Here is a 26,044-nt window from a genome sequence, read left to right on the forward strand (position 1 = left end):
GGGTTATATGGGGTTATGGGGTTTCATTGCAGGTCTCTGATTGGTGGGAGCAGTTCGTTTACCTGCGCAGCCGCGGCCCCTTAATGGTCAACAGCAACTACTACGCCATGGTCAGCAGCCAATCAGGAGCCGGCATCCACTCCATAGGGAGACCCATAGAGAGACCCATAGAAACCCCATAGAGAGACCCATAGAGCCCCATAGAGAGACCCATAGAGCCCCATATACAGCCCCCATATACAGCCCCATATCCGGCCCCATATCCAGCCCCATATACAGCCCCATATACAGCCCCATATCCAGCCCCATAGACAGCCCCATATCCAGCCCCCATATACAACCCTATATCCAGCCCCATATCCAGCCCCATATCCAGCCCCATATCCAGCCCCATATCCAGCCCTATATCCAGCCCCATATCCAGCCCTATATCCAGCCCTATATCCAGCCCCATATCCAGCCCTATATCCAGCCCCATATCCAGCCCCATATACAGCCCCCCATATACAGCCCCATAGACAGCCCCATATCCAGCCCTATATCCAGCCCCATATCCAGCCCCATATACAGCCCCATATCCAGCCCTATATACAGCCCCATATCCAGCCCTATATCCAGCCCCATATACAGCCCCATATCCAGCCCCATATACAGCCCCATATACAGCCCCATAGACAGCCCCATATCCAGCCCTATATCCAGCCCCATATCCAGCCCCATATACAGCCCTATATCCAGCCCCATATCCAGCCCTATATACAGCCCCCCGTATACAGCCCTATATACAGCCCCATATTCAGCCCCATATCCAGCCCTATATACAGCCCCATATCCAGCCCCATATCCAGCCCTATATACAGCCCCCCGTATACAGCCCTATATACAGCCCCATATCCAGCCCCATATACAGCCCTATATAAAGCCCTATATCCAGCCCCATATCCAGCCCCATATCCAGCCCCATATCCAGCCCCCCGTATACAGCCCTATATACAGCCCTATATACAGCCCTATATACAGCCCTGTATACAGCCCCATATCCAGCCCCCCGTATACAGCCCTATATACAGCCCTATATACAGCCCTATATACAGCCCTGTATACAGCCCCATATACAGCCCCATATCCAGCCCCATATCCAGCCCTATATCCAGCCCCATATCCAGCCCCATATCCAGCCCTATATCCAGCCCCATATACAATCCCATATCCAGCCCTATATCCAGCCCCATATCCAGCCCTATATCCAGCCCCATATCCAGCCCCATATCCAGCCCTATATCCAGCCCCATATCCAGCCCCATATCCAGCCCCATATCCAGCCCCATATCCAGCCCCATATACAGCCCCATATCCAGCCCCATATACAGCCCCATATCCAGCCCCATATCCAGCCCTATATACAGCCCCATATCCAGCCCTATATCCAGCCCCATATCCAGCCCCATATCCAGCCCTATATCCAGCCCCATATCCAGCCCCATATCCAGCCCCATATCCAGCCCCATATACAGCCCCATATCCAGCCCCATATACAGCCCCATATCCAGCCCCATATCCAGCCCTATATACAGCCCCATATCCAGCCCTATATCCAGCCCCATATCCAGCCCCATATCCAGCCCCATATCCAGCCCTATATCCAGCCCCATATCCAGCCCCATATCCAGCCCCATATACAGCCCCATATCCAGCCCCATAGACAGCCCCATATCCAGCCCCATATCCAGCCCTATATCCAGCCCCATATCCAGCCCTATATCCAGCCCCATATCCAGCCCCATATCCAGCCCCATATCCAGCCCCATATACAGCCCCATATCCAGCCCCATATCCAGCCCTATATACAGCCCCATATCCAGCCCCATATCCAGCCCTATATCCAGCCCCATATCCAGCCCCATATCCAGCCCCATATCCAGCCCTATATACAGCCCCATATCCAGCCCCATATCCAGCCCTATATCCAGCCCCATATCCAGCCCTATATCCAGCCCCATATCCAGCCCCATATCCAGCCCCATATCCAGCCCCATATACAGCCCCATATCCAGCCCCATAGACAGCCCCATATCCAGCCCCATATCCAGCCCCATATCCAGCCCTATATCCAGCCCCATATCCAGCCCTATATCCAGCCCCATATCCAGCCCCATATCCAGCCCCATATCCAGCCCCATATACAGCCCCATATCCAGCCCCATGTCCAGCCCTATATACAGCCCCATATCCAGCCCCATATCCAGCCCTATATCCAGCCCCATATCCAGCCCCATATCCAGCCCCATATCCAGCCCTATATACAGCCCCATATCCAGCCCCATATCCAGCCCCATATCCAGCCCCATATCCAGCCCCATATCCAGCCCCATATCCAGCCCCATATACAGCCCTATATCCAGCCCCATATCCAGCCCCATATACAGCCCTGTATCCAGCCCCATATACAGCCCCATATACAGCCCTATATACAGCCCCATATCCAGCCCTATATACAGCCCCATATCCAGCCCCATATCCAGCCCTATATCCAGCCCTATATCCAGCCCCATATCCAGCCCCATATCCAGCCCCATATACAGCCCTATATCCAGCCCCATATCCAGCCCCATATACAGCCCTGTATCCAGCCCCATATACAGCCCCATATACAGCCCTATATACAGCCCCATATCCAGCCCTATATACAGCCCCATATCCAGCCCCATATCCAGCCCCATATCCAGCCCTATATACAGCCCCATATCCAGCCCCATATCCAGCCCCATATCCAGCCCCATATCCAGCCCCATATCCAGCCCCATATCCAGCCCCATATCCAGCCCCACTGACCCCCTGTGCCCCCCAGGACTTCCTGTACGTCACCCCCACCCCAATTCAGGCGGCCAGGGCCGGGAACGCGGTTCATGCGCTGCTGATGTACAGGAGGAAACTGGACCGGGGGGAGATCCCACCTGTGAGATATGGGGGGATATGGGGGGATATGGGGAGATATGGGGGGGTATGGGGGATATGGGGAGATATGGGGAGATATGGGGGGGATATGGGGGAGATATGGGGAGATATGGGGAGATATGGGGGAGATATGGGGGGATATGGGGGGGATATGGGGAGATATGGGGAGATATGGGGGGGATATGGGGAGATATGGGGGGATATGGGGTGTATGGGGGGATATGGGGGGATATGGGGGGGGATATATGGGGTGTATGGGGAGATATGGGGGAATATGGGGGGATATGGGGGGATATAGGGGGGATATGGGGAGATATGGGGGATATGGGGAGATATGGGGGGATATGGGGAGATATGGGGGGATATGGGGAGATATGGGGGATATGGGGTGTATGGGGGTTGTATGGGGGGATATGGGGGGATATATGGGGTGTATGGGGGGATATGGGGAGATATGGGGGGATATGGGGAGATATGGGGAGATATGGGGGGATATGGGGAGATATGGGGGATATATGGGGGGATATGGGGAGATATGGGGGGATATGGGGGGGATATGGGGGGATATGGGGGATATATGGGGGGATATGGGGAGATATGGGGGGATATAGGGGGGATATGGGGAGATATATGGGGAGATATGGGGGGATATGGGGGGATATGGGGGGATATGGAGAGATATGGGGGGATATGGGGGATATGGGGGGATATGGGGAGATATGGGGAGATATGGGGGGATATGGGGGGATATGGGGGGATATGGGGAGATATGGGGGGATATGGGGGAGATATGGGGAGATATGGGGAAATATGGGGGGATATGGGGAGATATGGGGAGATATGGGGATATGGGGGGATATGGGGTGATATATGGGGTGTATGGGGGGATATGGGGGATATGGGGGATGTGGGGAGATATGGGGAGATATGGGGAGATATGGGGGGGATATGGGGGGATATGGGGGATATATGGGGGATATGGGCAGATATGGGGGGATATGGGGGATATATGGGGGGATATGGGGAGATATGGGGGGATATGGGGGGGATATGGGGGGATATGGGGATATGGGGGGATATGGGGGGATATGGGGGGATATATGGGGTGTATGGGGGATGTATGGGGGGATATGGGGGGATATGGGGGGATATGGGGCAGATATGGGGGGATATGGAGAGATTTGGGGGGATATATGGGGGGATATGGGGATGTATGGGGAGATATGGGGGGATATGGGGGGATATATGGGGAGATATGGGGGGATATGGGAGGATATGGGGGGACATGGGGAGATATGTGGGATATGGGGGGATATATGGGGTGTATGGGGGCATATGGGGGGGTATGGGGGGATATATGGAGTGTATGGGGGATGTATGGGGATATGGGGGGATATGGGGGGATATATGGGGTGTATGGGGGGATATGGGGAGATATGGGGGGATATGGGGAGATATGGGGAGATATGGGGGGATATGGGGAGATATGGGGGATATGGGGAGATATGGGGGGATATGGGGGAAATATGGGGAGATATGGGGGGATATGGGGAGATATGGGGGGATAGAGAGATATGGGGATATATGGGGATATGGGGAGATATGGGGGGATATAGGGGGAGATATGGGGAGATATGGGAGATATGGGGGGATATAGGGGGGATATGGGGGGATATGGGGAGATATGGGGGGATATGGGGAGATATGGGGGGATATGGGGGGATATGGGGAGATATGGGGAGATATGGGGGGATATGGGGGGATATGGGGGGATATGGGGAGATATGGGGGATATGGGGATATGGGGAAGATATGGGGGATATGGGGAGATATGGGGGATATGGGGGGATATGGGGGATATAGGGGGGATATGGGGGGATATGGGGAGATATGGGGGATATGGGGGGATATGGGGAGATATGGGGATATGGGGAGATATGGGGGGATATGGGGGGATATAGGGGAGATATGGGGGGATATGGGGAGATATGGGGGGATATGGGGAGATATGGGGGGATATGGGGTGTATGGGGGGATATTGGGGGATATGGGGGATATGTGGGATATGGGGAGATATGGGAGGATATGGGGGGGATATGGGGGGATATGGGGGGATATGGGGGGGATATGGGGGGATATGGGGAGATATGGGGGGATATGGGGAGATATGGGGGGATATGGGGGGCATATGGGGGGATATAGGGGGGGATATGGGGGGGATATGGGGGGTTATGGGGGGATATGGGGAGATATGGGGGGATATGGGGAGATATGGGGGGATATGGGGAGATATAGGGGGGATATAGGGGGGATATGGGGGGGATATGGGGGGATATGGGGGATATGGGGAGATATGGGGATATGGGGAAGATATGGGGGATATGGGGAGATATGGGGGATATGGGGGGATATGGGGATATGGGGGATATGGGGAGATAGGGGGAGATATGGGGGGATATGGGGAGATATGGGGGGATATGGGGGATATGGGGATATGGGGGGATATGGGGGGAATATGGGGGATATAGGGGGATATGGGGATATGGGGAGATATGGGGAGATATGGGGAGATATGGGGAGATATGGGGGATATGGGGGATATGGGGATATGGGGGGATATGGGGAGATATGGGGAGATATGGGGAGATATGGGGAGATATGGGGGATATGGGGGGTTATGGGGAGATATGGGGAGATATGGGGGGATATATGGGATGTATGGGGGAGATATGGGGAGATATGGGGGATATGGGGGGATATGGGGAGATATGGGGGGATATAGGGGGGATATGGGGGGATATAGGGGGGATATGGGGGGATATGGGGGGATATGGGGGATATGGGGAGATATGGGGGGATATATGGGGAGATATGGGGGGATATGGGGAGATATGGGGAGATATGGGGGGATATATGGGGAGATATGGGGGGATATGGGGGATATGGGGGATATGGGGGGATATGGGGAGATATGGGGGGATATAGGGGGGATATGGGGGGATATAGGGGGGATATGGGGGGATATGGGGGGATATGGGGAGATATGGGGGGATATATGGGGAGATATGGGGGGATATGGGGAGATATGGGGAGATATGGGGGGATATATGGGGAGATATGGGGGGATATGGGGGATATGGGGGATATGGGGGGATATGGGGAGATATGGGGGGATATAGGGGGGATATGGGGGGATATAGGGGGGATATGGGGGGATATGGGGGGATATGGGGAGATATGGGGAGATATGGGGGGATATATGGGGAGATATGGGGGGATATGGGGAGATATGGGGAGATATGGGGGGATATATGGGGAGATATGGGGGGATATGGGGGATATGGGGGATATGGGGGGATATGGGGATATATGGGGAGATATGGGGGATATGGGGAGATATGGGGGGATATGGGGTGTATGGGGGATATGGGGAGATATGGGGGGATATGGGGGGATATGGGGAGATATGGGGGGATATGGGGGGATATGGGGAGATATGGGGAGATATGGGGGGATATGGGGGGATATGGGGAGATATGGGGGGATATATGGGGTGTATGGGGGGATATGGGGAGATATGGGGGATATGGGGGATATGGGGATATGGGGGATATGGGGGGATATGGGGGATATGGGGGGATATGGGGGATATGGGGGATATGGGGGGATATGGAGGAATATGGGGGGATATGGGGGATATGGGGGGATATGGGGGGATATGGAGGAATATGGGGGGATATGGGGGGATATGGAGGAATATGGGGGGATATGGGGGATATGGGGGATATGGGGGGATATGGAGGAATATGGGGGGATATGGGGGGATATGGGGGATATGGGGGGATATGGAGGAATATGGGGGGATATGGGAGGATATGGGGGATATTGGGAGATATGGTGAGATATTGGGGGGATATGGGGAGATATGGGGCGATATAGGGGGATATGGGGTGTATGGGGGATATATGGGGGGATATAGGGGGGATATGGGGTGTATGGGGATATATGGGGGGATATGGGGAGATATGGGGGGATATGGGGGATATATGTGGGGATATGGGGGGATATGGTGTGTAAGGGGATATATATGGGGGAGATATAGGAGGGTATGGGGGGATATGGGGGGGATATGGGGACATATGGGGAAATTTGGGGTGGATATGGGGGAGATATTGGGAGATATGGGGGGATATGGGGAAGATATGGGGAGATATAGGGGAGATATGGGGGGATATGGGGAGATATGGGGCTGTGGCTTCTCTCCCCCCTTATCCCCCTTATCTCCCCCTTATCTCCTCTCCCCGTTATCAGACGATGGCTCTGGGGCTGGTCCCGATGTGCTCCGCGCAGACAGAGCGGATGTTCAACACCACCCGGATACCGGGAAAGGAGGAAGGTGCGGCCGCAACGGACGGAGGCTCCAATTGGGTCGGGTCGGGTCGGGAAGGGTCGGGTCAGGATGGGACGGGTTGGATTGGGACGGGTTGGGTCGGGTCGTGTCGGGTCAGGTCGGGTCGGGTCGAGTCAGGTCGGGTTGAGTCGGGTCGGGAAGGGTCGGGTTGTGTCGGGTCGGGTTGGGTCGGGTCGGGTTGGGTCGGGTCGGGTTGAGTCGGGTCGGGAAGGGTCGGGTTGGGTCGGGTCGGGTTGGGTCGGGTCGGGTTGGGTCGGGTCGGGTTGAGTCGGGTCGGGAAGGGTCGGGTTGGGTCGGGTCAGGTTGGGTTGGGTCGGGTTGGGTCGGGTCAGGTTGGGTTGGGTCGGGTTGTGTCGGGTTGGGTCGGGAAGGGTCGGGATGGGTCGGGTCAGGTCAGGTCAGGTCGGGTCGGGTCGGGAAGGGTCGGGATGGGTCGGGTCAGGTCAGGTCGGGTCGGGTCGGGTCGGGTCGGGTCAGGTCGGGTCGGGTCAGGTCGGGTAGGGATGGGACGGGTTGGATTGGGACGGGTCGGGAAGGGTCGGGTCGGATTGGGATGGAGCAGATCGGGTCAGGACAGATTGGGTCAGGTCAGGTTGAATCAGGTCAAATTGGGTCAGGTTGGATCGGATCGGGTCGAGTTGGGTTGGGTTGGATCAGTTTGGGATGGGATGGGGCAGGGCAGGGCAGGTCGGATTAGATCGCATTGGGTCGGGTTGGATCGGATCGGGTTGGGTTGGGACAGGTCGGATCAGTTCGGGTTGGGACGGGTCGGATCGGGTCGGGTTGGGACGGGTCAGATCGGGTCAGGTTGGGACGGGTCGGATCGGGTCGGGTTGGGACGGGTCAGATCGGGTCAGGTTGGGACGGGTCGGGTTGGGACGGGTCGGATCGGGTCGGGTTGGGACGGGTCGGGTTGAGACGGGTCGGATCGGGTCGGGTTGGGACGGGTCAGATCGGGTCGGGTTGGGACGGGTCAGATCAGGTCAGGTTGGGACGGGTCGGATCGGGTCGGGTTGGGACGGGTCGGATCGGGTCGGGTTGAGATGGGTCGGATGGGGTCGGGTTGGGACGGGTCGGATCGGGTCAGGTTGGGACGGGTCGGATTGGGTCAGGTTGGGACGGGTCGGATCGGGTCGGGTTGGGACGGGTCGGATCAGGTCGGGTTGGGACGGGTCAGATCGGGTCGGTTTGGGACGGGTCGGATCGGGTCGGGTTGGGACGGGTCGGATCGGGTCGGGTTGGGACGGGTCAGATTGGGTCGGGTTGGGACGGGTCGGATCGGGTTGGGTTGAGACGGGTCGGATCGGGTTGGGTTGAGACGGGTCGGGTTGGGACGGGTTGGGATGGGTCGGATCGGGTTGGGTTGAGACAGGTCGGATCGGGTCGGGTTGGGATGGGTCGGATCGGGTCAGGTTGGGATGGGTCGGATCGGGTCGGGTTGGGACGGGTCGGATCGGGTTGGGTTGAGACAGGTCGGATCGGGTCGGGTTGGGACGGGTCGGATCGGGTCGGGTTGGGACGGGTCAGATCGGGTTGGGTTGAGACGGGTCGGGTTGGGACGGGTCGGATCAGGTCGGGTTGGGATGGGTCGGATCAGGTCGGGTTGGGATGGGTCAGATCGGGTTGGGTTGGGATGGGTCGGATTGGGTTGGGTTGAGACAGGTCGGATCGGGTCGGGTTGGGACAGGTCGGATCGGGTCAGGTTGGGATGGGTCGGATCGGGTCGGGTTGGGACGGGTCGGATCGGGTTGGGTTGGGACGGGTCGGATCGGGTTGGGTTGAGACAGGTCGGATCGGGTCGGGTTGGGATGGGTCGGATTGGGTTGGGTTGGATCGGATCGGGTTGGGTTGAGACGGGTCGGATCGGGTCGGGTTGGGACGGGTCGGATCGGGTCGGGTTGGGATGGGTCGGATCGGGTCGGGTTGGGACGGGGCGCGACAGAACGGGGTTAAATTGGGTCAGCTCAGCTCAGGTCAAGTCGGGATGGGTCGGATCAGGTCAGGTTGGAACGGGTCGGATCAGGGCAGGGCGGGGCGGGTTGGATCGAGTCTGATTGACTGGGGACAGGTCAAGTCGGGATGGGTCGGGTTGGATCAGATGGGATCGGGTCGAGGTGGGGCGGGACGGGACGGGGTTGGGTCGGCTTGGCTCAGCTCGAGTCAGGATGGGACGGGTCGGGTTGGGGTGGATCAGATTGAGTCGAGATGGGTCGGGTCGGGGTGGATTGGGTCAGATTGAGTCGGATGGGTCAAATCGGGTCAGAACGGGTTGGCTTGGATCAGGGAGGGTCGGGTCAGGTCGGCTCAGTTCGAGTCGAGTTGGGTCAGGTTGGATCGAGTCAGGTTCAGATGGGTCAGGGTGGATCGGATCAGGTCAAGTCAGGGCGGATCGGGTCGGAACAGGTCGGAACGGGGCAGATTGGGATGGATCGGCTCAGCTTGAGGCGGGATGGGCCAGGCTGGATCGGATCAGGGCGAGGTGGGGGGGGGGAGGATCGGATCGGGTCGGAGTGGGTCGGAGCAGGGCGGATCAGCATGGACCGGGTCGGCTCGGCTTGAGTCAGGACAGGACAGATCGGGTTGGATCAGATCAGGTCGGGACGGGTCAGGTCAGATCGGGTCAGGTTGGGTCGGAGCAGGGCGGGGTAGGTCGGATCAGATCGCATTGGGTTGGATCGGATCGGCTCAGCTCGGCTCGGGTAGAGTCAGATTGGGTCGGGTCGGATCAGATCGGGTCGGCTCGAGTTGGCTCGGGTCGAGGTCGGGTTGGGTCAGGTCGGCTCAGATTGGGTCCGGGACGGGATGGGTTGGGTTGGATCAGATCGAGTCAGGCCAGCTCAGGGCGGGTCGGGTTGAATCGGGTCGGGACGGGATGGGTCGAGTCAGAACAGGTCGGTTCGGTCGTGGCGGATCGGGTCAGCTTGAGTCGTATAGGACGTGTCGGATCGGGTTGGGACGGGTCAGATTGGATTGGATGGGATGGGTCGGGTTGGATCAGATCAAGTTGGGGTGGGTCAGGTCGGGTTGGATCGGATTGAGTTGTGTCAGGTTGGATCGGATCGAGTCAGATCGGGACGGCTCGGGGCGGGTCGGATTGAATTGGGTCAGGGCAGGTCAGATCAGGATGGATTGAGTCGGGTCAGGTTGAATCGGGTCAGGTCGGGTCAGATTGGGACGGATCAAGTCGGGTCGGGTTGAATCGGGTCAGGTCGGGTCAGATCAGGATGGATTGAGTCGGGTCAGGTTGAATCGGGTCAGGTCGGGTCAGATCGGGAGGGATCGAGTCGGGTCAGTTTGGATCGGGTCAGGGCAGGTCAGATCAGGATGGATCCAGTTGGGTCGGGTCGGTTTGGATCGGGTCAGGTCGGGTCAGTTCGAGTCAGGTTGGGTCGGCTCGGGTTGGGACGGATCGGGTTGAGTCAGGGCGGGTCAGATCAGGACGGATCCAGTCGGGTCGGGTTGAATCGGGTCAGGTCGGGTCAGATCGGGACGGATCCAGTCGGGTCGGGTTGAATCGGGTCAGGTCGGGTCAGATCAGGATGGATCGAGTCGGGTCGGGTTGAATCGGGTCAGGTCGGGTCAGATCAGGACGGATCGAGTCGGGTCGGGTTGAATCGGGTCAGGTCGGGTCAGATCAGGACGGATCGAGTCGGGTCGGGTTGAATCGGGTCAGGTCGGGTCAGATCAGGATGGATCGAGTCGGGTCGGGTTGAATCGGGTCAGGTCGGGTCAGATCGGGACGGATCCAGTCGGGTCGGGTTGAATCGGGTCAGGTCGGGTCAGATCAGGACGGATCAAGTCGGGTCGGGTTGAATCGGGTCAGGTCGGGTCAGATCAGGATGGATCAAGTTGGGTCGGGTTGAATCGGGTCAGGTCGGGTCAGATCGGGATGGATCAAGTCGGGTCGGGTTGAATCGGGTCAGATCAGGATGGATCAAGTCGGGTCGGGTTGAATCGGGTCAGGTCGGGTCAGATCAGGACGGATCAAGTTGGGTCGGGTTGAATCGGGTCAGGTCGGGTCAGATCAGGATGGATCGAGTCGGGTTGGGTTGAATCGGGTCAGGTCGGGTCGGTTCGAGTCGGGTCGGGTTGAATCGGGTCAGGTCGGGTCAGATCGGGATGGATCGAGTCGGGTCGGGTTGAATCGGGTCAGGTCGGGTCAGATCAGGATGGATCGAGTCGGGTCAGGTTGAATCGGGTCAGGTCGGGTCAGTTCGAGTCAGGTTGGGTCGGCTCGGGTTGGGACGGATCGGGTCGAGTCAGGTCAGGTCAGATCAGGACGGATCGAGTCGGGTCGGGTTGAATCGGGTCAGGTCGGGTCAGATCAGGATGGATCGAGTCGGGTCGGGTTGAATCAGGTCAGGTCGGGTCAGATCAGGATGGATCGAGTCGGGTCGGGTTGAATCGGGTCAGGTCGGGTCAGATCAGGTTGGATTGAGTCGGGTCGGGTTGAATCGGGTCAGATCGGGATGGATCAAGTCGGGTCGGGTTGAATTGGGTCAGGTCGGGTCAGTTCGAGTCAGGTTGGGTCGGCTTGGGTTGGGACGGATCGGGTTGAGTCAGGTCGGGTCAGATCGGGACGGATCGAGTCGGGTCGGGTTGGATTGGATCGAGTCAGCTGGGATCAGCTCGGGGTGGGTCAGGTTGAATCGGGTCAGGGCGGGTCAGATCAGGATGGATCGAGTCGGGTCGGGTTGAATCGGGTCAGGTCGTGTCAGATCGGGATGGATCGAGTCGGGTCGGGTTGAATCGGGTCAGGTCGGGTCAGATCAGGACGGATCAAGTTGGGTCGGGTTGAATCGGGTCAGGTCGGGTCAGATCAGGACGGATCGAGTCGGGTCGGGTTGAATCGGGTCAGGTCGGGTCAGATCAGGACGGATCGAGTCGGGTCGGGTTGAATCGGGTCAGGTCGGGTCAGATCGGGATGGATCGAGTTGGGTCAGGTTGAATCGGGTCAGGTCGGGTCAGATCAGGATGGATCGAGTCGGGTCGGGTTGAATCGGGTCAGGTCGGGTCGGTTCGAGTCGGGTCGGACCATGTCGGTCCCGCAGACCGTCTGCTGCACGTGGAGGACAGTCGGCACGTGGCCGTGTACCACCGCGGGCGGTTCTTCCGGGTCTGGTTGTACCATGGGGGGGCCCCGCTCCGACCCGCCGACCTGGAGATGCAGTTTGAGCGGATCATCCAGAACCGGGACAAGCCCCAACCGGGAGAGGAGCAGCTGGCGGCGTTAACGGCAGGAGAACGGTGAGGGATCCTATAGGAGATATGGGGATCCTATAGGGAGATATGGAGATCCTATAGGAGATATGGGGATCCTATGGGAGATATGGGGATCCTATAGGAGATATGGGGATCCTATAGGGAGATATGGGGATCCTATGGGAGATATGGGGATCCTATAGGAGATATGGGGATCCTATAGGGAGATATGGGGATCCTATAGGAGATATGGGGATCCTATAGGGAGATATGGGGATCCTATAGGAGATATGGGGAACCTATAGGGGATATGGGGATCCTATAGGGAGATATGGGGATCCTATAGGGGATATGGGGATCCTATAGGGAGATATGGGGATCCTATAGGGGATATGGGGATCCTATAGGGAATATGGGGATCCTATAGGGGATATGGGTATCCTATAGGAGATGGGGGGATCCTATAGGAGATGGGTGGATCCTATAGGGAGATATGGGGATCCTCTAGGAGATATGGGGATCCTATAGGAGATATGGGGATCCTATGGGAGATATGGGGATCCTATAGGGAGATATGGGGATCCTATAGGAGATATGGGGATCCTATAAGGAGATATGGGGATCCCATAGGGAGATATGGGGATCCTATAGGAGATATGGAGATCCTATAGGAGATATGGGGATCCTATAGGGGATATGGGGATCCTATAGGGGATATGGGGATTCTATAGGAGATATGGGGATCCTATGGGAGATATGGGGATCCTATAGGGGATATGGGGATCCTATAGGAGATATGGGGATCCTATAGGGAGATATGGGGATCCTATAGGAGATATGGGGATCCTATAGGGGATATGGGGATCCTATAGGAGATGGGGGGATCCTATAGGAGATATGCGGATCCTATAGGGGATATGGGGATCCTATAGGGAGATATGGGGATCCTATAGGAGATATGGGGATTCTATAGGAGATATGGGGATCCTATGGGAGATATGGGGATCCTATAGGGAGATACGGGGATCCTATAGGAGATATGGGGATCCTATAGGGGATATGGGGATCCTATGGGAGATATGGGGATCCTATAGGGGATATGGGGATCCTATGGGAGATATGGGGATCCTATAGGAGATATGGGGATCCTATAGGGGATATGGGGATCCTATAGGGAGATATGGGGATCCTATGGGAGATATGGGGATCCTATAGGAGATATGGGGATCCTATGGGAGATATGGGGATCCTATAGGAGATATGGGGACCCTATGGGAGATATGGGGATCCTACAGGAGATATGGGGATCCTATAGGGGATATGGGGATCCTATAGGGAGATATGGGGATCCTATGGGAGATATGGGGATCCTATAGGGAAATATGGGGATCCTATAGGGGATATGGGGATCCTATAGGGAGATATGGGGATCCTATAGGGGATATGGGGATCCTATAGGGAGATATGGGGATCCTATAGGAGATATGGGGATCCTATAGGAGATATGGGGATCCTATAGGGAAATATGGGGATCCTATAGGGGATATGGGGATCATATAGGGAGATATGGGGATCCTATAGGGGATATGGGGATCCTATAGGAGATATGGGGATCCTATAGGAGATATGGGGATCCTATAGGGAAATATGGGGATCCTATAGGGGATATGGGGATCCTATAGGGAGATATGGGGATCCTATAGGGGATATGGGGATCCTATAGGGAGATATGGGGATCCTATGGGAGATGGGGGGATCCTATAGGAGATATGGGGATCCTATGGGAGATATGGGGATCCTATAGGGGATATGGGGATCCTATAGGGAGAGATGGGGATCCTATAGGAGATATGGGGATCCTATAGGGAGATATGGGGATCCTATAGGAGATATGGGGATCCTATAGGGAGATATGGGGATTCTATAGGAGATATGGGGATCCTATAGGAGATATGGGGATCCTATGGGAGATATGGGGATCCTATAGGGAGATATGGGGATCCTATAGGAGATATGGGGATCCTATGGGAGATATGGGGATCCTATAGGAGATATGGGGATCCTATAGGGAGATATGGGGATCCTATAGGAGATATGGGGATCCTATAGGGAGATATGGGGATCCTATAGGAGATGGGGGGATCCTATAGGAGATATGGGGATCCTATGGGAGATATGGGGATCCTATAGGAGATATGGGGATCCTATAGGGGATATGGGGATCCTATAGGGGATATGGGGATCCTATAGGGAGATATGGAGATCCCATAGGGAGACATGGCACCCCATAGCAGTGGCTCTGCAGGAGTGCGGTGCCGGCATTAGAACCCATGGGGTGTTGGTGCTGGGATCTATGGGGCACTGGGATCCATGGGGTGCTGCATTGGGCTCAATGGGGTGCTGGGATCCATGGGGCATTGGACCCATGGGCATTGGGATCAATGGGGCATTAGGATCCATGGGGCGCTGGGATCTGTGGGGCACTGGGATCCATGGGGCGCTGGGATCCATGGGGCACTGGGATCAATGGGGTGTTGGCATTGGAATCCATGGGGTGCTGGGATCCATGGGGCATTGGGATCAATGGGGCATTGGGATCCATGGGGCGCTGGGATCTGTGGGGCACTGGGATCAATGGGGTGTTGGCATTGGAATCCATGGGGCGCTGGGATCAATGGGGCCCGATCATTTCCCCTGGGTGCAATTCGCTCCTCCGGCCGCTGGGTGGCGCTGCTCCATTTCTCTCCATTTCTCCCCATTGCTCCCCATTGTCTCCCCGATAGTGCCCCATAGCACCCCATAGCGCCCCATAGCACCCCATAGCGCCCCATAGCACCTCTCAGCACCCCATAGCACCTCATAGCACCCCATTGCACCCCATACCGCCCCATAGCATCCCATAGCGCCCCATAGCGCCCCATAGTGCCCCATAGCCCCCCATAGTGCCCCATAGCCCTCATACCGCCCCATAGCACCCTATACCACCCCATAGTGCCCCATAGCGCCCCATAGCACCTCTCAGCACCCCATAGTGCACCATAATGCCCCATAGCATCCCATACCGCCCCATAGCTCCTCATAGCACCCCATTGCACCCCATACCGCCCCATAGCATCCCATACCGCCCCATAGTGCCCCATAGTCCCCCATAGTGCCCCATAGCACCCCATAGCGCCCCATAGTGCCCCATAGCACCCCATAGCGCCCCATAGTGCCCCATAGTGCCCCATAGCCCCCCATAGTGCCCCATAGCCCTCATACCGCCCCATAGCCCTCATACCGCCCCATAGCACCCTATACCACCCCATAGCACCCTATACCACCCCATAGTGCCCCATAGCGCCCCATAGCACCTCTCAGCATCCCATAGTGCCCCATAACGCCCCATAGCATCCCATACCGCCCCATAGCTCCTCATAGCACCCCATTGCACCCCATACCGCCCCATAGCATCCCATACCGCCCCATAGTGCCCCATAGTTCCCCTATAATGCCCCATAGCACCCCATAGCGCTCCATAGCACCCCATAGCGCCCCATAGCGCCCCATAGTGCCCCATAGTGCTCCATAGTGTCCCATAGTGCTCCATAGCACCCCATAGCACCCCATAGTGCCCCATAGTGCCCCACAGAGCTCCATAGTGTCCCATAGCACCCCATACTGCCCCATAGTGCCCCATAGTGCCCCATAGCGACCCATAGCACCCCATAGCGCCCCATAGCACCCCATAGCGACCCATAGCACCCCATAGCACCTCTCAGCACCCCACAGCGCCTCATAGCACCCCATTGCACCCCATACCGCCCCATAGTGCCCCATAGCACCCCATAGCACCCCATAGCGCCCCATAGCATCCCCATAGCACCCCATAGCATCCCATAGTGCCCCACAGTGCCCCATAGCACCCCATAGCACCCCATAGCACCCCATAGCATCCTGTAGCACTCTATAGTGCCCCATAGCGCCCCATAGTGCCCCATAGCGCCTCTCAGCACCCCATAGCACCTCATAGTACCCCACAGTGCCCCATAGCACCCCATAGTGCCCCATAGCACCCCATAGCACCCCATAGCACCCCATAGCATCCCATAGCACTCTATAGTGCCCCATAGCGCCCCATAGCGCCCCATAGCGCCCCATACCACCCCATAGCGCCCCATAGCGCACCATGGTAACCCCATTTCTCCCCATACCGCCCCATACCGCCCCATAGCGCCCCATAGCGCCCCATACTGCCCCATAGCGCCCCATAGTGCCCCATAGCACCCCATAGCGCCCCATAGTCCCCCATAGCACCCCATAGTGCCCCAAAGTGCCCCATACTGCCCCATAGTGCCCCATAGTGCCCCACAGCGCTCCATAGTGCCCCATAGCGCACCATAGCGCCCCATAGCTCCTCTCAGCACCCCACAGCGCCTCATAGCACCCCATTGCACCCCATACCGCCCCATAGTGCCCCATAGCACCCCATAGCACCCCATAGCGCCCCATAGCATCCCCATAGCACCCCATAGCATCCCATAGTGCCCCACAGTGCCCCATAGCAGTCCATACTGCCCCATAGCGCCCCATAGCACCCCATAGTGCCCCATACCACCCCATAGCATCCCATAGTGCCCCACAGTGCCCCATAGCACTCCATACTGCCCCATAGCGCCCCATAGCACCCCATAGTGCCCCATACCACCCCATAGCATCCCATAGTGCCCCACAGTGCCCCATAGTGCCCCATAGTGCCCCATAGCGCCTCTCAGCACCCCATAGCGCCTCATAGTACCCCATACCGCCCCATAGCACCCTATACCACCCCATAGTGCCCCATAACGCCCCATAGCACCCCATAGCGCCCCATAGCGCCCCTTAGCACCCCATAGTGCCCCATAGTGCCCCATAGCACTCCATAGCACCCCATAGAACCCATAGCACCCCATAGGGCCCCATAGCCTGCCATAGCACCCCATACCGCCCCATAGTCCCCCATAGCGCCCCATACTGCCCCATAGCGCCCCATAGCGCCCCATAGTGCACCATGGCAACCCCATTTCTCCCCATACCGCCCCATAGCGCCCCATAGCGCCCCATAGCACCCCATAGCGCCCCATAGCACCCCATACTGCCCCATACCGCCCCATAGTGCCTCATAGCACCCCATAGCATCCCATACCGCCCCATAGCACCCTATGCCACCCCATAGCACCCCATACCGCCCCATACCGCCCCATAGCGCCCCAGAGCGCCCCATACGGCCCCATAGCGCCCCATAGCGCACCATGGCAACCCCATTTCTCCCCATACCGCCCCATACCGCCCCATAGCGCCCCATAGCGCCCCATAGCGCCCCATACCGCCCCATAGTGCCCCATAGTGCCCCATAGCGCACCATAGCGCCCCATAGCGCCTCATAGTACCCCATAGCATCCCATACCGCCCCATAGCACCCTATGCCACCCCATAGCACCCTATAGCACCCCATACCGCACCATACCGCCTCATAGCGCCCCATAGTGCCCCATAGCACCCCATAGCGCCCCATAGCACCCTATACCACCCCATAGTGCCCCATAGCGCCCCATAGCGCCTCTCAGCACCCCATAGTGCCCCATAACGCCCCATAGCGCCCCATAGCACCCCATAGCGCCTCTCAGCACCCCATAGCACCTCATAGTACCCCACAGTGCCCCATAGCACCCCATAGTGCCCCATAGCACCCCATAGCACCCCATAGCACCCCATAGCAACCCATAGCACTCTATAGTGCCCCATAGCGCCCCATAGCGCCCCATAGCACCCCATAGCGCCCCATAGCGCCCCATACCGCCCCATACCGCCCCATAGTGCCCCATAGTCCCCCATAGTGCCCCATAGTGCCCCATAGCGCCCCATACCGCCCCATAGCGCCCCATACTGCCCCATACTGCCCCATAGCGCCCCATACTGCCCCATAGCGCCCCATAGCGCCCCATAGCGCCCCATAGTGCCCCACAGCGCCCCATAGCGCCCCATAGCGCCCCATAGTGCCCCATAGTGCCCCACAGCGCCCCATAGCACCCCATAGCACCCCATAGCATCCCATAGCACTCTATAGTGCCCCATAGCGCCCCGTAGCGCCCCATAGCGCCTCTCAGCACCCCATAGCACCTCATAGTACCCCACAGTGCCCCATAGCACCCCATAGTGCCCCATAGCACCCCATAGCACCCCATAGCATCCCATAGCGCCCCATAGTCCCCCATAGCACCCCATAGCGCCCCATAGCCCCCCATAGTGCCCCATAGCCCCCATACCGCCCCCTACCACCCCATAGCACCCCATACCACCCCATAGTGCCCCACAGCACTCCATAGTGCCCCATAGCGCCCCATAGCGCCTCTCAGCACCCCATAGCGCCTCATAGTACCCCATACCGTCCCATAGCACCCTATACCACCCCATAGCATCCCATAGCGCCCCATAGTCCCCCATAGCACCCCATAGTGCCCCATAACGCCCCATAGCACCCCATAGCGCCACATAGCCCCCCATAGTGCCCCATACTGCCCCATACCGCCCCACACTGCCCCATAGCGCACCATGGCACCCCATAGAACCCATAGCACCCCATAGGGCCCCATAGCCCCCCATAGCACCCCATACCGCCCCATACTGCCCCATACCACTCCATAGCGCCCCATGCACCCCAAAGCGCCCCATAGTGCCCCATAGCGCCTCTCAGCACCCCATAGCACCTCATACCACCCCATAGTGCCCCATAGCGACCCATAGCACCCCATAGCACCCCATAGCGAACCATAGCACCCCATATCACCTCTCAGCACCCCATAGCGCCTCATGGCACCCCATAGCACCCCACACCGCACCATAGCACCCCATAGTGCCCCATAGCACCCCATAGCATCCCATAGTGCCCCACAGTGCCCCATAGCACCTCCTAGTGCCCCATAGTGCCCCATAGCACCCCATAGTGCCCCATAGCATCCCATAGCACCCCATAGTGCCCCATAGCACCCCATAGCACCCTATGCCACCCCATAGCACCCCATAGCACCCCATAGCATCCCATAGCACTCTATAGTGCCCCATAGCGCCCCATAGCGCCTCTCAGCACCCCATAGCACCTCATAGTAACCCATAGCACCCCATACCGCCCCATAGCACCCTATGCCACCCCATAGCACCCCATACCGCCCCATAGCGCCCCATAGCGCACCATGGCAACCCCATTTCTCCCCATACCGCCCCATACCGCCCCATAGCGCCCCATAGTGCCCCACAGCGCTCCATAGTGCCCCATAGCGCCCCATAGCGCCCCATAGTGCCTCATAGCACCCCATAGCACCCTATACCGCCCCATAGTCCCCCACAGTGCCCCATAGCACCCCATACTGCCCCATAGCGCCCCATAGCACCCCATACCGCCCCATAGCGCCCCATAGCGCCCCATAGTGCCCCATAGCACCCCATAGCGCCCCATAGCGCCCCATACGGCCCCATAGCGCCCCATAGCGCACCATGGCAACCCCATTGATCCCCATTGATCCCCATTTCTCCCCTTAGCGCCCCCTGGGCCGAGGTTCGCTCGCGGTTCTTCAGCAGCGGCTCCAACCAGGCGTCGCTGGCGGCCATTGAACGCGCCGCGTTCTTTGTGACGCTGGACGAGGAGTCGCACGGTTACGAGCCGCAGCGCGACGACTGTCTGGACCAATACGCAAAGTCACTGCTGCACGGAAACTGCTGCGACCGGTACGGGACACCGCGACCCCATAGAGCCCCATAGCGACACATAGCGCCCCATATATAACCCATAGCGCCCCATATTTAACCCATAGCGCCCCCTGATGGGGATAGCGGGTACTGCAGCACCCCATAGCACCCATACGCAAAGTCACTGCTGCACGGAAACTGCTGCGACCGGTACGGGGACACCGCGACCCCATAGAGCCCCATAGCGACCCATAGCATCCCATATAACCCCATAGCACCCCCCTGGGGGTGGTACCGGGTAATACAGCCCCCTATAGAGCCCCATAGCACCCCATAGCGCCCCATATCACCCGTAGCATCCCATATAACCCCATAGCGCCCCCTGGGGGTGGTACCGGGTAATACAGCCCCCTATAGAGCCCCATAGCACCCCATAGCGCCCCATATAACCCAGAGCGCCCCATATAAACCATAGCGCCCCATAGCGCCACATATAACCCATAGCACCCCATATAACCCATAGCGCCCCATAGCGCCACATAGCGCCCCATAGTGCCCCATATAACCCATAGCGCCCCCTGGTGGGGATAGCGGGTACTGCAGCACCCCATAGCACCCATACGCAAAGTCACTGCTGCACGGAAACTGCTGTGACCGGTACGGGGACACCGCGACCCCATAGAGCCCCATAGCGACCCATAGCGACACATAGAGCCCCATAGAGCCCCATAGCGCCACATAGCATCCCATATAACCCCATAGCGCCCCCTGGGGGTGGTACCGGGTAATACAGCCCCCTATAGAGCCCCATAGCACCCCATAGCGCCCCATATAACCCAGAGCGCCCCATATAAACCATAGCGCCCCATAGCACCACATATAACCTATAGTGCCCCATATAACCCATAGCGCCCCATAGCGCCACATAGCGCCCCATAGTGCCCCATATAACCCATAGCGCCCCCTGGTGGGGATAGCGGGTACTGCAGCACCCCATAGCACCCATACGCAAAGTCACTGCTGCACGGAAACTGCTGCGACCGGTACGGGGCAAAACAGAGACACACATAGAGCCCCATAGCGACCCATAGCGACACATAGCGCCCCATAGCGCCCCATATAACCCATAGCGCCCCATATAACCCATAGCGCCCCCTGGTGGTGGTACCGGGTAATACAGCCCCCCATAGATCCCCATATAACCCATAGCGCCCCCTGGTGGGGATAGCGGGTACTGCAGCACCCCATAGCACCCATACGCAAAGTCACTGCTGCACGGCAACTGCTGCGACCGGTACGGGGACACCGCGACCCCATAGAGCCCCATAGCGACCCATAGCGACACATAGAGCCCCATAGAGCCCCATAGCGCCCTATAGCATCCCATATAACCCATAGCGCCCCCTGGGGGTGGTACGGGGTAATGCAGCGCCCCATAGAGCCCCATATAACCCCATAGCGCCCCCTGGGGGTGGTACCGGGTAATACAGCCCCCTATAGAGCCCCATAGCACCCCATAGCGCCCCATATAACCCATAGCGCCCCCTGCGTTGGTACCAGGTAATGCAGTGCCCCATAGTGCCCCATATAACCCATAGCGCCCCATATAACCCCATAGCGCCCCATATCACCCCATAGCGCCCCATATAACCCATAGCGCCCCATGTCACCCATAGCACCCCATATAACCCATAGCGCCCCATATAACCCATAGCACCCCATAGCGCCACATATAAAACATAGCGCCCCATAGCGCCACATATCACCCATAGCGCCCCATATATAACCCAAAGCGCCCCCTGGTGGTGGTACCGGGTAATACAGCGCCCCATAGATCCCCATATAACCCATAGCGCCCCCTGGTGGTGGTACGGGGTAATGCAGCGTCCCATAGCGCCCCCTGGTGGGGATAGCGGGTACTGCAGCGCCCCCTGGGGGTGGTAACGGGTAATACAGCGCCCCATAGCGCCCCATAGAGCCCAATACACCCCCATAGCGTCCCCTGGGGGTGGTACGGGGTAATGCAGCGCCCCATAGCGCCCCATAGCGCCCCATACAACCCATAGCACCCCATATAACCCATAGAGCCCCATAGCGCCCCATAGCGCCACATATCACCCATAGTGCCCCATATCACCCATAGCGCCCCATATAACCCCATAGCGCCCCATATAGCCCATAGCGCCCCATATAACCCCATATCGCCCCATAGTGCCCCATATAACCCATAGCGCCCCATATCACCCATAGCGCCCCATATATAACCCATAGAGCCCCATATCACCCATAGCGCCCCATACAACCCATAGCGCCCCATATATAACCCATAGTGCCCCCTGGTGGGGATACAGGATAATACAGTGCCCCCTGGTGGTGGTACTGGGTAATGCAGCGCCTCATAGCACCCCATACATCTCATAGCATCCCATAGCGCCCCCTGGTGGTGGTACCGGGTAATACAGCGCCCCATAGATCCCCATATAACCCATAGCGCCCCCTGGTGGTGGTACAGGGTAATGCAGCGCCCAAAAGCGCCCCCTATAACCCATAGCGCTCCATATAACCCATAGCGCCCCATATAACCCATAGAGCCCCATATCACCCATAGCACCCCATATAACCCATAGTGCCCCATATAACCCATAGCGCCCCATATCACCCATAGCACCCCATATAACCCATAGCGCCCCATATCACCCATAGCGCCCCATATCACCCATAGCGCCACATAGCACCACATATAACCCATAGTGCCCCATATAACCCATAGCGCCCCCTGGTGGGGATACAGGATAATACTGTGCCCCCTGGTGGTGGTATGGGGTAATACAGCGCCCCATAGAGCCCCATATAACCCATAGCGCCCCCTGGTGGTGGTACCGGGTAATACAGCACCCCATAGATCCCCATATAACCCATAGCGCCCCCTGGTGGGGATAGTGGGTACTGCAGCGCCCCATAGAGCCCAATACACCCCATAGCGCCCCCTCGGGGTGGTACGGGGTAACGCAGCGCCCCCTAGAGCCCAATACACCCCATAGCGCCCCCTAGAGGTGGTACGGGGTAATGCAGCATCCCATAGCGCCCCATAGAGCCCCATATAACCCCATAGTGCCCCATATAACCCATAGCGCCCCCTGGGGGTGGTACCGGGTAATGCAGCGCCCCCTGGTGGGGATAGTGGGTAATGCAGCGCCCCATATAACCCATAGCGCCCCCTGGGGGTGATACAGGGCACTGCAGCGCTTCCTGGTGGTGGTACCAGGTAATGCAGCGCCCCATAGAGCCCCATATAACCCATAGCGCCCCATATAACCCATAGCACCACATATAACCCATAGTGCCCCATATAACCCCATAGCACCCCATATAAACCATAGCGCCCCATATATAACCCATAGTGCCCCCTGGTGGAGGTACCGGGTAATACAGCGCCCCATAGCGCCCCATATCACCCATAGCGCCCCCTGGTGGTGGTACGGGGTAATGCAGCGTCCCATAGCGCCCCCTGGTGGGGATAGTGGGTACTGCAGCGCCCCCTGGGGGTGGTAACGGGTAATACAGCGCCCCATAGCGCCCCATAGCGCCCCATACAACCCATAGCACCCCATATAACCCATAGTGCTCCATATGACCCATAGCGCCCCATATATAACCCATAGCTCCCCATATAACCCATAGCGCCCCATATAACCCATATAACCCATAGTGCCCCATATAACCCATAGCGCCCTCTTGTGGGGATAGCGGGTAATGCAGCGCCCCCTGGTGGTTGTACCGGGTAATGCAGCGCCCCATAGCGCCCCATATAACCCATAGCGCCCCATATCACCCATAGCGCCCCATATAACCCATAGCGCCCCCTGGTGCGGATAGCAGGTACTGCAGTGCTCCATAGCGAACCATAGACCTCATAGCATCCCATAGCGCCCCCTGGTGGTGGTATCGGGTACTTCAGCACCCCCTGGTGGTGGTATCGGGTAATACAGCGCCCCATAGCGCCACATATCACCCATAGTGCCCCATATAACCCATAGCGCCCCCTAGAGGTTGTACCGGGTAATGCAGCGCCCCATAGAGCAAAATACACCCCATAGTGCTCCCTGGGGGGATACAGGATAATACGGCGCCCCCTGGTGGTGGTACCAGGTAATGCAGCGCCCCATAGCACCCCATATAACCCATAGCGCCCCATACAACCCATAGCGCCCCATATAACCCATAGTGCCCCCTGGTGGTGGTACGGGGTAATGCAGCGCCCTATAGAGCTCCATATAACCCATATAACCCATAGCAGCCCCTGGTGGGGATAGCAAGTACTGTAGCGCCCCCTGGTGGCGGTACCGGGTAATACAGCGCCCCCTGGTGGGGATAGTGTTCACTGCAGCGCCCCCTGGTGGTGGTACCGGGTAATGCAGCGCCCCATAGAGCCCAATACACCCCATAGCGCCCCATATAACCCATAGCACCCCATATAACCCCATAGCGCCCCATATAACCCATAGCACCCCATAGCGCCCCATATAACACATAGCGCCCCATAGTGCCACATATAACCCATAGCGCCCCCTGGTGGTGGTACCGGGTAATACAGCGCCCCATAGTGCCCCATAGCACCCCATAGCGCCCCATAGCACCCCATATAACCCATAGTGCTCCATATGACCCATAGCACCCCATATAACCCATAGCGCCACATATAACCCATAGCACCCCATATAACCCCATATCGCCCCATAGTGCCCCATATAACCCATAGCGCCCCATATCACCCACAGCGCCCCATATATAACCCATAGAGCCCCATATCACCCATAGCGCCCCATACAACCCATAGCGCCCCATATATAACCCATAGTGCCCCCTGGTGGGGATACAGGATAATACTGTGCCCCCTGGTGGTGGTACCGGGTAATACAGCGCCCCCTGGTGGGGATAGTGGGTAATGCAGCACCCCATATAACCCATAGCGCCCCCTGGTGGTGGTACCAGGTAATGCAGCACCCTATAGCGCCCCATATAACCCATAGCGCCCCCTGGGGGTGGAAACGGGTAATGCAGCGCCCCCTGGTGGGGATAGCAGGTACTGCAGCGCCCCATAGCGCCCCATATATAACCCATAGCGCCCCCTGGTGGGGATAACGGGTACTGCAGCGCCCCCTGGTGGTGGTATGGGGTAATACAGAGCCCCATAGCGCCCTCATATAACCCATAGCGCCCCCTGGTGGTGGTACCAGGTAATGCAGCGCCCCATAGCGCCCCATATAACCCATAGCACCCCCTAGAGGTGGTATCGGGTAATACAGAGCCCCATAGCGCCCCATATAACCCCATAGCGCCCCCTGGGGGTGGTAACGGGTAACGCAGCGCCCCATAGAGCCCCATATGACCCATAGCAGCCCCTGGGGGTGGTAACGGGTAATACAGTGCCCCCTGGTGGGGATAGTGGGTACTGCAGTGCCCCATAGCACCCCATATAACCCATAGTGCCCCATATAACCCATAGCGCCCTATATAACTCATAGCGCCCCATATAACCCATAGCGCCCCCTTGTGGTGGTAACGGGTAATGCAGCGCCCCATAGTGCCCCATATAACCCATAGCGCCCCATATAACCCATAGCGCCCCCTGGTGGTGGTAACGGGTAATACAGAGCCCCCTGGTGGGGATAGTGGGTACTGCAGCACCCCATAGCGCCCCATATCACCCATAGCGCCCCATATCACCCCATAGCACCCCATATAACCCATAGCGCCCCATATAACCCATAGCAC

General features: G+C 58.0%; 1 protein-coding gene across 2 annotated transcripts in view; it reads left to right on the plus strand.

Annotated features, from left to right (window-relative positions):
- CPT1B (carnitine palmitoyltransferase 1B) overlaps positions 1-26,044 on the plus strand; it is a 122,083-nt gene that overhangs the window by 42,556 nt on the left and 53,483 nt on the right. For both annotated transcript variants that reach the window (XM_085533213.1, XM_085533214.1), the window contains 5 exons: positions 33-110; positions 2,849-2,956; positions 7,267-7,351; positions 12,418-12,613; positions 20,123-20,308. In XM_085533213.1, coding sequence (XP_085389339.1) covers positions 33-110; positions 2,849-2,956; positions 7,267-7,351; positions 12,418-12,613; positions 20,123-20,308 — 653 coding nt within the window. The remainder of the gene's footprint in view (positions 1-32; positions 111-2,848; positions 2,957-7,266; positions 7,352-12,417; positions 12,614-20,122; positions 20,309-26,044) is intronic.

The sequence above is a fragment of the Coturnix japonica genome, unplaced genomic scaffold, assembly GCF_054131305.1.
Source record: "Coturnix japonica strain WE unplaced genomic scaffold, WE-NBRP24 Scf055, whole genome shotgun sequence".
Taxonomy (NCBI): Eukaryota; Metazoa; Chordata; class Aves; order Galliformes; family Phasianidae; genus Coturnix; species Coturnix japonica.